The sequence below is a fragment of the Mchenga conophoros genome, linkage group LG11 (assembly GCF_057382185.1).
Source record: "Mchenga conophoros isolate Kocher_MC1m ecotype Shallow Benthic linkage group LG11, M_conophoros_male_GT1.1, whole genome shotgun sequence".
In the NCBI taxonomy this organism is placed as follows: Eukaryota; Metazoa; Chordata; class Actinopteri; order Cichliformes; family Cichlidae; genus Mchenga; species Mchenga conophoros.
This window is the reverse complement of record NC_140536.1, coordinates 19,360,631-19,374,314: the sequence shown is the minus strand read 5'-3', so window position 1 is coordinate 19,374,314 and position 13,684 is coordinate 19,360,631. Positions and strand designations below refer to the sequence as shown.

General features: G+C 41.0%; 1 protein-coding gene across 1 annotated transcript in view; it reads left to right on the top strand.

Annotated features, from left to right (window-relative positions):
* The window catches only part of LOC146563938 (neural-cadherin), a 154,900-nt gene that overhangs the window by 114,941 nt on the left and 26,275 nt on the right, over positions 1-13,684 (top strand). Inside the window, exons 17-20 of the mRNA XM_085291324.1 lie at positions 3,866-4,149; positions 7,618-8,247; positions 8,340-9,336; positions 11,643-11,736. Of these exons, the coding sequence (XP_085147450.1) occupies positions 3,866-4,149; positions 7,618-8,247; positions 8,340-9,336; positions 11,643-11,736 (2,005 nt within the window). The remainder of the gene's footprint in view (positions 1-3,865; positions 4,150-7,617; positions 8,248-8,339; positions 9,337-11,642; positions 11,737-13,684) is intronic.

Below are 13,684 nucleotides of genomic sequence, written 5' to 3'. Positions count from 1 at the left end.
TTTGTATTCGAATTTGTCATTTTAGGATGCGTTTTACCGATTACTGGGGAAACCTTACTCCAAAATCTACCATCACATATCAGGCTTAATGTTTTCTGTCATGTTGGAATAAATACATGGCTCTACTCAAGATTTCTGGGTACTGCAGCCAGCTGAATTTCAAATATCCACAGTATCTCTTGCAGGCATCTGAGGCCACAACATGTGATATTTTCTAATGTGGTTGTAAAACGAAATGAAACTTCCTCCAAATATGAGTTTAGTCCTTCAGAGTGTCAACCTGCAGTCACTGCTCAGGGACGACTTTCCCCTCCGGTCCACCTCAAAAGGAGCAGAGATCTGACCTTAATCTCAATTTGGGCCTCCTGCTAGGCTGCGAATTAAATCAGCTCTATCCCCTAGCGTGTGCGTGTGTGTGTGTTCATATGTGTGTGTATGTGTTAAGAGGGCAACACCATATGGCCAGACTGATCATTAGGGAGGCTGCCGGAGGCAAAAACCGCTGGAGCTACTCTCCTTACACACATTTACACACACTCACATTTACACACACACACTAACTCGCTCGCTGAGTGTCACAACACATCGTGCTTGGAGGCTGTGACGGACCAGTGCACTTAAGCTTTTTCCTCGCACACAAACGAGCACACACACTCTCCAGTGTCGTAATGAAGGTCCTCCATGTCTCCACAGATGGTGTTTGTCTCCTAAAGTCTCATTGGTGCCGGTAAACAGAGAGCTAGCCGGACCAAGACAGACCTGCCTCTGGGCCCTGAACATACATCTGTGTGTGTATGTGTTTGCCATGTTTACCATGTCCCTATGTGTGTGTGTGCTGGCATTTCTTCAGTTCATCAGGAAAGTAGAGGGAAAGCCAACAGAGGAAAGACAAGGAAAGGAAAGAGACTAGAGAATGAGATGGAAAAGCAACAGAAAGATGAAAGAAGTGAAGGGAAAGAGGGATGAAAGTAGATTATCAAAACAAGTGGACAAAAAGCCTAAAGAACAGACGGAAGTAGGAGGAGAATAAAAGATTTGGGAGGAAGATACATGAAGGAGAGTTAAGGAAGGAAGAAAAGACTGTGGCAAGAAAAAATAATCAAAGGAAGAAAACAGGACTGCATAGCAAAGCTGAAAGAAACGGTAGGCTAGAGGGATGGAGGCACATGGAGAAAGCAGGAAAGAAAGAAAACTAAAGAGCCGTCAATGTGAGAAGAGAAGAAGGAGAGGGGGAAATTAGTCAAGTTGGATGTATACACTGTGGTTCGTGTAAACTCATCTTCAAAAACTGGTCACCAAAGCATTTAAGGCAAAGATGCAAGTCACCGAAAAAAGTGTATTCACATTATAAGAAAATGGAAATCTACATTTTTTTCCATAATTTAAAAACTGCTGTTTCAGTTATTTTATGTTTGATTAAACGGTTGATAAGCTGTCATGAGTCCTACGAATGTCACCAAGAGTGGGTCTCCTCCATTTACTGGGAAGTCAGTATCGCCTCATTGACTGAAGGTTATTTTACTCTGCTGAGCAGAATCATTAATATGTTTTCAGCTTAGAATAACATCAAGATTCGGCATTTGGGAGCCGGAGTAGTAACATGGATTAATCCACTTGACCCTAGATATTAAATATAATTTTCTTTTTTTAATGTAGAACTCAACACAACAGGTCTCATTCACCCAATGTTTTTATCTAAGTGCTTTCTTTCTAACTTTAACTCTCCAATGAATGAATCACAAGCAGATCTGGGTTCAGTCTGTTTCAGGGAGACTGGAGCAGCCAGGGATCGAACTACCAACCTTCCAATTAGCAGATAATCTGCTATACTTCCTTAATTAAAACTAGCCAATATAAAGTTTCTGTTTTGGACTTTACTTGCATTACATGACATCATTTTCATTTTTACAAGCTTTTTGATTGGGGTTAGACATCAAAGCAGTTAGCAAGACATAGAAAAATATTGTGGCATCAGTTCAAAGAATCATTTTTAATACTTAGAGAACTTATGGAAAAAACTGTGTATTTACAACACACATTGAAATAAAAGCCAACCATAGTTTTAGTCTGCAAAATCACTGAACATGTGATTGAAAATATTAGTAGAAATAGTAAAGGTAAAAACTACAAAAGGGTGTTTCGCTTTGCTTTCATTATTTTAGGACAAACATGGTGGGATGAAGGAGTCAGCTGGGGACAAGGTGAGAGGCAGTTGATTTGCTGTGGCGACCCTTAAAGGGAGCAACTGAAAGAGGACTTTGCTTTTGTTATTCTCCTTCTGGAAAATCCTTTTGTCCCTGTGACATTTGTCGGGTAAATCCACCAAGAACAACGCATGATGCCGTTAAAGAACAGTGCTCTCAGAAGTTTGCCACTTTCTGTTGCGACCAGTCCTTCAGGAGCAGAAAAAAAAGCAGGAAGGAGACCAAAGATTGCAGGAAGAGATGGGATCAAATGGCAGACAATAGAGAAATGAAGAAATGACAGTTTGTAACCGTGTCAGAGTTGAAAGTGAGTCCATGTCCCAAGTGAGCTGCTGTTCTTGAGGCGTTGTTTAGTAGTGAGGGTAACTGAAGTGAGAGTGAGCGGTACTGCAGACATCATAACTGGCTGCTGTGGTGAGCGGAAAAAGCTGCAGACTGAACAGTCAGTGTACATTCAGGCCATCACCTGTGGTCATGACTGAAAATATGTGGTTGCAAATAATTTATGAAATTAGTTTCCTTATGTGGGTTCCCACCACATATCTGAAGTCTTTACTCTTTCTCTGAGTAGAGCAACAGCTACATTTTTGACAGCAGAGGTGAGAGAGTGGCATCTGATCAGGATGCATTTTCAGTACCTTTCACTGGACCCTCGGGCCGACTAAAGGCCGACTCGTGTCCGACTCATCTGTTCTGGAAACACAATGGAAAATGTGTGAGAGTTTCAGTATACAAGAAGTGTGTCTATTCATACTATCCAATTTAAATGGACCTAAATCTTAAATAGTCACAACAGAATAACCCAAGTTTCTGCTGTAACAAAAAGCACATCTTACTTTAATTCTGAGCCTTTCTGTAGGTCTCTAGAAAATTAATTGCGTGATGGGGAAACGACTGTTTGTGTGAGGAGATTTTGAGGAGGCCAAGGTATTAATAACCCCAACTGTAAGAGAAATACCTGATTCTACTGAAGAATTTGACCAGAAAGCTTATATTATGGCTTCTTACAAAACCTCATTTTATTATAATTCTGTGTGCAGAGGATTAAGGGTTTTCTCAATCCACAGTTTGAGTCTTACCTCAATTTTTGGTTCACATTTTTGGTTAACTTTTTTTATTTTTTAATGGGGCATAGATAAGAAAAAAATGGGAGACATTTTTACCACAGTGATAATCACTTGACTGTGACTGATCTTTAAAAATTAGAGCTTTCATCAGACTAGCACCACAGGAAGAGCATTTGCATAACATGAGACGCTGGTCATTAGTGTTGCAATTTTAGTATCACATCTATACACTTATATGTAATTATGATAACTTAATATTTTATAAAATGTCAAAAGATTCTTTATTTATGCCCCCGTTACCAGGCGAAATTTTAGTTTTAGAAAGCCCAACTCGTACTCTACCAAAGCAAAAATGCAACACAACAATGATGCATTCAACTGATATGAGTGATAGTAGCATATACAACTCTTCACCAGATGTGCTGGATTTTGCAGCCTTCTTATTTCAATAAAATTAAACAGTCCTTTTTGGAAGCAACAGGAACATCATCCTCCTCCTACCTTTGTCTCCAGAGCTAAGCAGTATGATCGGATAAATCAGTTTCGTAGAAAAGATTTAAAAAAACTGACAAGTGCTTAATGTCTTCCATCCAGGTGCTAATGCCAAGCTGCGCTACCAGATCACATCAGGAAACACCATGGGCACCTTCGACGTGGAACCTGAAGTGGGCACCATCTTTGTGGCTCAACCTCTTGACTATGAGATGGAGCAGCGCTACGAGCTCCGGCTGGTGGCCTCAGACGGGAAGTGGGAGAACGAGACACTGGTGGTCGTTCAGGTGGTAAATCGCAACGATGAGGCACCAGTTTTTAGCCAGACCGAGTATCACGCTGCTGTGATGGAAGAACTCACCCAGCTTCCTGTTTTCATCCTAGAGGTTAGCGAATCTGTTTGTGTCGTATTAAAAGTTACTTAAAGGACTCTTATTAGTCATTTTAGATCGGATTATGTTCACTATAATCAACTCAGTTGTGATTTTAAAACACTGACATTAGAATAGACAATGCGGTTTTTCAAGTTTTAGTCGCGTCGTAAAAAATTATACAAAATCATATATAATTAAACAGCAATTTATGTTCTTAAGAATTTGACATTTCCTTTTCTGGTGATGCTTAGCGGGAATTTTTATGACTTTTGCAATGCAACAGACAGAGCAACTGCTAAAAGGAGTCACACTCACAGCATTGTCTTTTTCAAATTCTTACAAACGGTTTAAGCTGAATTTGATTGGCTGCTCTTAGGAAACTCCCATAAACAGAGCTGAGCTCAGCCAAGAACCCCAAATAGAGCCAGACTAAGCTAAGTTCTCTTTGTTTTCCACTACTAATAAGTGCCAAGTTTTTACTCTTTTCACACAACAAAATAATGGATTAGTCAATTTATGACCATATACAGCGTAACTACAAAACACATGAATGGATGGATTGATGGCATGTTTTCATTTTTTTTGTAACTGTTAGCCATTAGCTTTAGCCTCTAGCCTTAAGCACTGATCACATGTCCACTCAGTCCAGATGAAACTGTTTAACATATAAACTTGAGAAAGTAGCACCTCCCAAACATACCTTTAAGATAAAGGAGTTTATTGTGAAAATGTTAGTGTTTATATGAACAATATGTGAAAATGTATCAGATGTACTGGAAACAAACCTAATTGTGTTTGTTACATTAGGAACATCGAGCTGTATTAGCCTGGAGCAAAAACCTACCTGAGATCAAGTGACCACATACTAACACATCGCACATGTATGAAATTGGTTAGCACAATATTAGCTGACAGAGGCGCCAGTGTTTAACCAACCAAAACCTCCTGACAGGAACTGCCTGCCATTTGAAAAGTTGCTTCAGAAAAGTCAGAGTCAGCCTCCTCCTCCTGTGGCTTTCATTTCGTCACACCTATCACCGGTAATTCACAGTAATATGCATGTGCCGCCAAGCTAAATCAGATTAAAAAGGTGGAAGCGCGTCTGGGAGGCCAGGGAAGTAATCTCTGTCAGAGAGGCATGTGTCACCAAGCCCTCAACCTGGGCCTACTTCCCCTCGCCTGCTGGAATTGATTTGATGTGCGTTTGGTTCCTCTCTAACGCTCTCGATAGTTTTTTCTGCTACGCGGCGACCAGGGCCTCCCTCAATGCCCGCCACTTTCAGCCCTTGCCCTCAAATATAATTCAGCAGATAGCGAACAGAGGGGAAAATCCAATTTGAAATGAATATTTTTTGACTTCACCTGCGCAGCAGCCTGCTCTGCGGTGCCGCGGCTGCTCATCTTCAATATTGTGTACCTGCATCACGTTGTCAAGAAATGCAAAGAACCCACATGGGGGAGGTGGCTGGGGAAGGGAGGAAGGGGGGATGACTTCAAAGCCTTCTGTAAACAAACCCTCTGGTGAGAAAAGAGGAAGAGAAAGGGTAAAAGTGTACTTTTTCTTGCTTTTGTCTGTGTCTATTAACTTTTAATTGCATTGTGTGTCTCCTTGACAGATGTGAGAGCTCGTCTCGTTTCTGCTGCTCTTGTCCCCTTGTTCAGAGAGATAGCAGGAAGGCTGGTTAATTAAGCAAACAGGACAAAGCAACTGAGAAATGTTTATTCCTGTGTTGGCAAGTCCCCTTGTGCAGGGGCAGCTGCTGCAATCAGCTCCCTGCCTCGTGTCCTATTTGTTGGGCTTCACATTTGTACATAATGAACAAGCAGTTCAGCTTTTTTAATAAGAAACTGCCTGATGTATAAAAGAACAATAAAAAAAACTGTTTCTTTAAAGAAAAAAAATGTTATTGAATGGACTTGCGACGACAAATGTGACAGCTTGCGATTAACTTTTGCTGCAGTCCTTCTATAATGAAGCCACTTTTTTAACAAGGAAATGTTCAGTTGGTGTTTTTTGATGATTATTTTTTATGTATTTGTAATTTTTTAAGTTTAAAATTATTTTCAACATCATCAAAAGCTTGATTAGTAAGTCTGCAATAAGTTTCGTGCTTTAATTCTGAAGACATTTTCAGCCCTTTTTCCACTTTTCCAATTTAAAAATGGGGACTAGTCAGCATTTCATACACAAAAGCACTTCAAATAATTAGAATAAAGATCTGATGTTATAAAATGCAGCATCTGGCTTAAAGCCCAGAATACAGTTCATGCATCTGTGTGTCCAGAGGAATCTGGGTGACATAAATTTTGTCATCTCGTGCAGAAACAGGTTGTCAAAGGCTCTGTGAAACATCAAATTTTAAAACAGTTCCTTAAGGTAAACCATAGCAGTTAACAATAATGGTATCTGTTAAAGTATGTGCTCCTGGTAAATGAAAAAGTTAGGAATGAATATGTTTATTTACGCTTAACAACATAATACTTTAGGATATTAATGTGAGGGACCATTAGTATTGGTAATACTGTGATGTTAACAATATTGATATTGTGGTATGGCCACCTTTATATTTCAACACAACCTGAACTCTCTTAGCCAAGCTTTCTCATCATTTCTTTAAGTGGTCTTCAGGCTTCTTCAAGGACATTCAAACCTCTTCTTTAGATGTTGGCTGCCTTCTATTCTGCTTCAGTAATGTTGAGCTCCAGACTCTGGGGAAATTCCATTGTTTGTTTTTCCATCTAGGTATATTTTATTGCACTGGCAGTGACTTTGCGACCATTGCCATGCTGAAAAATGAAACTATTTCCAATCAGACAGGCTAGAAGGCAATGTGTAAATGAAAATCTGATGGTGTTTTTCTGCGTTCAAAATTCTGACAAATTTTGACAAAATCCCCAACAACAGTAACTGAAATGCAAACCCAAACCATCACAGAACCTGCAGTTTTTGCAGACTGCTAGTTAAAAAATGTGCCCAAAGATAGTTCTTTGCTAAGCTATCCGTTATGTGTGTATGCAACACTGGTTCATCCATGGAGTTATAGATGGGCTTTGTTATGCTTAAATGTCACAGGTACAGGGCATTTCGTTGCCCTGTACCTGTGACATGTGCAATGACAATAAAGTTGAATTCTAATTCTATTCTATTCTAATATTCATTGGCTTAGGAAAAAAAAAACAATCATCTGAAAATGATCAGGTACAAGAAGTGGATTGAAAATGAGTGAAGAAGCAGCCAGTGTGCAGAAAGCCTGGAGAACTATTGCTTAAGACCACTTTAAAATATTTCCAGAAAGCCTGGCTCCTTGAAAGAAATCAGGGGAAACATTTACACAGTGCTTTATATCACCTGGAAATTTCTAGTAACACTGTGACTAAAACAGCAAGCTTGATCTTTAATTTTTAATTTGAACTACAAACTCAGTGTTTTGAGAATTTTAGATTTTATTTTACTGTTATATTTCTGTGTAATTTTTGTAGGTATCAGCTACAGATCCCGATCAGGAAGCTGACCAGAGTGCTCTTCGCTATTCCCTCCATGGCCAGGGTGCTGGTGGTGAGTTTACCATTGATGAGCGCACTGGACGAATCTATGCTCAACGTCGACTGGACCGCGAGGAGCGCCCTGCCTGGAGATTCCTTGTCCTCGCCACAGATGAGGGAGGGGCAGGTCTCACAGGATTTGCTGATGTACTTTTAGAAGTCAGAGACATCAATGACAATGCTCCCTTCTTCCCCTGCCCAGCACTGGAAGTAGATGGTTGTTTTGTTGGTCAAGTGCCTGAAAATTCACCTGCAGACACATCCGTCATGGAAATGCGTGCCATGGATCTGGATGACCCCAATGAGGGCAGGAATGCCTTGCTCACATACAGCATCATCAAGAACATTCGCAACGAGATCAACCTCAACCTGTTCTCTATCAATGCCACTACGGGCACCATCTACACAGTACTACGCTCTCTGGACAGGGAGATGGAGGACCGGTATCTGGTAGTGGTGGAGGCCCGTGATGGAGGGAGTTTGGCAGGGACAGGGACAGCCACCATTATGGTTTCAGATGTCAATGACCATCCACCCATCTTCACTCAGAGACTCTACAATACTCAGGTGAGTCAACCTCGCTAACCTTCTTTAAACATTTACATTTATTTTACCAGTGATGCATGTAAATAGATCACTTACTTCTATGTGTTGATCAGGTGACTGAGGACCTTGAGGTGAATAGCGAGGTTCTTGTAGTTTCTGCCACAGATGGAGATGAGGGCGAGAATGCTGTGGTAACCTTCAGCATTGTAGGTGGTGATGAAAACAGAAAGTTCTTTGTGGAGACAGACAAAGTGAATCGACGTGGCGTAATAAAACTTAAGAAGAAAGTTGACTTTGAGAAGCCTAACGAAAGGACTTTCAATCTGACCCTGAAGGCCGAAGATGCCGATTTCTTCAGCCTCGCCTATTGTCTCATTCAAGTGGAAGACTCCAATGACCATCCTCCTGTCTTCTTTCCACAATTCTATGAGTCACCAGCTATGTCTGAAGATGTGCCAGTGGGGACAATTGTTGCTCAAGTTACAGCTTCTGATCTAGATTCTGGCCAAAATGGGCGTTTCTCTTATAGTATATCCAAAGAGTCAGATCCCTACAATCAGTTCCTGGTGGACCAGTCTGGTTGGGTTGTAGTTGCTGATTCTTTGGACAGGGAGAAAATTTCACAGCACAGGATCATGGTCTTGGCTACAGATGCAGGGAGTCCCCTCCTGACTGGCACTGCCATTGTTGTGGTGACTGTACTTGATGTTAACGACAACGGGCCAGAGTTTGAGGTCCCCTACAAGCCTGTTGTTTGGGAGAACACAGCTGCACCTCAGCCAGTGAAAATGAATGAAACCTCCTTGCTCCTTCATGCCACCGATCGCGACACCTCCACCAACAGTGGGCCATTTTCCATACGGCTTCTGATGCTCACCTCAGACGCCACCAACTTTAACCTGACGGACTTTCGGAACGGAAGCGCAGCCATCACCGCGCTCCGCGCTTTTGATCGTGAGCGGCAGAAGGAGTACCGCCTCCCAATTCTCATGATTGACAGCGGCTCTCCTCCAATGAGCTCTACTAGCACGTTGACAGTTGTGATCGGCGACAGGAATGATCATCCCCACTCACCTGGACACACCAACTTTATTGTCTACAGTTATGAAGGTATGTTTTGTTTTTATCTAATTCAATGAGGTTTCCAATGCTTAATTTTTGAGACTAGCTCCATGAAACCTATATATTATTACATAATTTGGTTCCAAATGTCCATGATCAAAGCTACAGAGTTTGCTGAGGTTTATGAAAATAGGTTCTGAAGTCCTAGTCTGTGAAAAAAAAGTTTTTTTTTTCATGGCCATGATCAAATAAAACTACACACAGATCACATGAAGCGTGTTGTGTCAAAAAAAAGGGTTGATTTTAGATGTGACGGCAAGTTTTTCATTGTTCACCACTATTCATCTGTTGCATCTATGACATTTTCATTCAGTGATCTCATTGTTGTCCCCGAACAGAGAAAATTAAACGTGGGCATGTTTCACTAAATGTGCCGAATGCACAATGTGATTTGCGAAAACAAAGTGTTTTTGTTCATCGCGATGCTTTTCATTTGTAAAAACAGTAAGCATGCAAGAGCCCTGTAGGGTCTGTAAATTTATCTGTAATTTGTGAAACATAATGCTGCTAACATTTGTGGTGTGAACAGTAGCTGCAAAAACTGTGAAACTGGCCCCAGGCTTTTCTCTGATTTAGTGAGGCATCAAAGTGAACCAGTGTAAAATAAATGTAAACTAGCTGCACACTGATGAAAACTGATTGAAAACTGGAAATTGATGAAAACACGATGTTTAAATAAATGTGTGCTGTTTGTATCCACAAAATTTAGACATTCATTTGGTTTTGGATTTTTCTTTCATGAGAGTCTCACCGTTCAGTCTAGTATTTTACACTCCACTGGAGAAAGTTTGGGTGTACTATTGCTTGAACACGCCTTTACCCCAGAACATAATGTATTATATTATATTGTCCCAGTTAAAAGTTCCCTGGTCACTCTGAGGGATTCAGCATGGTTTCTTTTTAAACCTTTAGGTCTCTATTATCCCACCCTATCACATAAAAATCTCCTCACATCAAGCGTTTAATGCACTGAGTGGCCCTTTAGTGCCATTTTTCAGTGCAGTGTTTAGGGTCTTCACCCGTACTTTCATTTTTCCACATAAGAAAAAAATAAGGATGCAGTTGAGCTGGTAGAAGGCATAATCACACAACTACAACCAGGAGGGTAGCTCGGTCGATCCCCAACTTCTCCAGCCTCATGCCGAATTATCCTCAGGCAAGTTGCTAAACCCCAAGTTGCCCCAGATGCATTCATCGAAGGGCGAGTATGTGTGCGAATGTTAGGAAGCTAGGTATAGATTAAGCTCTGTATGAATGTGTGTGATTGGGTAAATGAGACTTGAGGTAGAAAGGCGCTATATATCACCATTTATCATTTACAACAAATCTGAGATGCCTGCCTTTTTGTTCTGTCACTATTTAGGTTTAGGAACAGATTGTGTTTTATGCTCTTTCACAGCATTAACCACACATTACAAGTCAAACTTCTCCCATTTGCAGCAAGCATCTCCTCAGTTTTCTTGGTCACCATATTGATGCGTCCTTCAACAGCGGAGCACATTTAATTATGGTCTCTTGCTGTCTCCTTCTGACATTTAGGGACTTTTTAAAGTCCGCCAGACTGCCTTCAATATTGAAAAATGACACTAAAGCGTTACCCAGTATGTTTTAACATGTGACACCTGCAGGTCCTGACCAAGCGTCAGTATGTAACGTGTTGGGAGTGAGAACGAGTTGCCCTCCCACCACCTTCTGAGCGCTCTCCACTCATGTTGTTAAAACTGTACTTGTCACAGTCGACTGCTCACAGCCTCCTGCTCCAGCCCACATCACTTATTTAGCGTTTCATACCATCTGTCGGCCCTCTGTAATTTGCTGGAAAAACTAAGGTATTCTGTAATGTATTTTTAGTGGATTCCCTCTCGGGGGCCTTTCCACATGAAAGTGCATTAACCTGCTAATATGAATCCATCACGTACCTTAACAACATACCATGAAGCAAACAATTAAGACCAGCTTAAGTCCCGGGTTTGATGAGCACATAAACAGGAGGATTTTTTAAAAGGCAGCTGATTTCACGGCTAAAGAGATTACAGAGCTGTGTTCAGCTTTTTTTGGAAGAGGGGGAAACTAATGCGTGAACATATTACTGCTGTGCCGTCAAACCATGACCGTGTGTGCCAATGAGGCATTGCCCGTCACCTTATCTCCTTAAAGAAGCCTCTACTTTTTTTCCTTCACTCTTAATATTTGGATTGTACCGGAGGGACCCTTTGTGCTCAAAACTAATTCCTCTCAAAGCTTATACATTTTTGGACTTTTTTGTTTCTTTTTTTTTCCCCACCTCCTGACAGGTATTCTCCAGACGACAGTGCTCGGACAAGTTCAATCCCCCGACCTTGATGACTGGAGTGAGAAAGTGTACCGTTTTGAAGGCAAACCAACCAGGTACTTTGATCTCATCAGCTGAAAACTCTGAGATGCCTGAAAGGTGACTTGCAGAAAGAGAGTGATGGAGGTGAAAGCACAGATGGATAAATTAAGTAATGCAAAAAGAAAAAGAAGGAGATATAGATAAAGTCAGAAGTATGGCAATAATATTGAAAATATAGAGAAAGATTCTTTTAATTAAATCACAATTAAAGACAAAACAAAGAAAAGACAGGAAGGAAAAGAAGTAGAAGAAAAATTTGAATAAGGCCATTTTCCCACATGCACTGCAGCCCTGAACTTTTCTAGTCCTTCCCCAGCTGAGGCATATGTGAGAACACAAACGTTCATGGCAGTTAGATCAAGCATTAAATAGTTTTTCACCCTTCACCCCTTTAAAGTAAATCTTCATGTAATCGTCCTCAAGATGAGAATTTCCAGCAGTGCAAACACATCTGATATGATCTGCTTTAGTGCTCTAAATGTGAGGAAGTGCAACTTCAGATAATGTCCTTACCTGATCGTCTGGACCTTGTCTGGAGTTCAGCTTAAGTCACAGAGAATCATGCGTGTAAACACTTTGAGGACAGGAAAGAGATTCATGATGAAGAGAAGAGATGGAAACAGATACAGGCTGGTTCTTTTAAACATTTTGAATGTTCTCAAATGGAAATGCTGCTTTGTTTTAGGCAGGCAAATGCATTTTTTATGACTCCAGACAGGCTGCAGTTTCAATGTATTCCTTTGTAGCTTAGGATTGTGGTTGTGCGATATCGTAAGTAAGCAGTGACATTTCAAATCTGTTTGTTTATTCATCTAGTTAACGTACTACTCATAATTAAATAATAATGCAAACCTGATGTTCCTTTTGATTTTAATTTGCACAATAAGACTATAAAATATATCCAAAATGTAAAATTGTACCGTTTGCACCTTCCACTGGAAAACCAACGTAAATGTAGAATACAGCTCACGAAACTCTGAACAAGGAATGAAACAATTAAAACATGAATGACAAGACGATGTTTTTTGTTGGGATTAAAGATGTATGCACAATATCACAATATACAGTGTGATTTGGACCAATCTACACACTCCTGTTGAGCATATTATGACCAGTTTTGGATGAAAGAATCCAGAGAACGACAGATGTAAAGTAGTTTTACGATGTGTTGGGACTAATACAGAAAAGATTCCCTGCTAAAGTGTCCCTTCTCATGTGACACGCAGCAGCAAGAAATGCACAAGAGAAAAAGAGAGAAAATAAAAGAGCTGCACAGGAGCTGACAGATTTAAAATAAAGAGGGAGAGACAGTACAAAGGTGCCGCGCGACAAAGGGGAGAAAGGAAAATTGGGACAGAGAAACAGGCAGTTTGAAGGGGGAAACAAAGAAAGAGTGAAAGAGAATGAAGGGGAAGAGGACAGGAAGGCGAGAGATAGAAAAGGGGATCTGACTTGTCAGGAACAGTGCTATTAATACTTCATAACCAGCGGTATTGAAAATTCCCAGTGAAGCACGGCGAGGGCGCACTCATTTTGTTTGATGGGGCAAGGTTTCACGCGGACCCATTGAAAGGAGAGCCTGATTGCGCTCCCTGACACCTTTTCTTCTAATGAGATACCTGTAAAGAGGGACGACAAGAGACGACAAGAAATGGCCGAGAACAAAGGAACCACGAGAGAGAGAATTACCATAGATGCTCCTGAACTGCCGCCCCTCATCAGAGCATACAGCAGATAGCAGTTTGTTCACAGTATAGATCAGCTTTAGGTTGAATGTTATTTACATATAAAAAGATACAATCTAGGGGAAAATATGAAAAAGCGTTCTGGTAAGGTGAAGGAGCCCGAGGGGCTAAAAACATCCATCCATTTGGACAGTGGGAGGAAGCCGGAGTACTCGGAGAGAACCCACGCAAACACGGGGAGAACATGCAAACTCCACACAGAAAGGCCCCGGCCTGA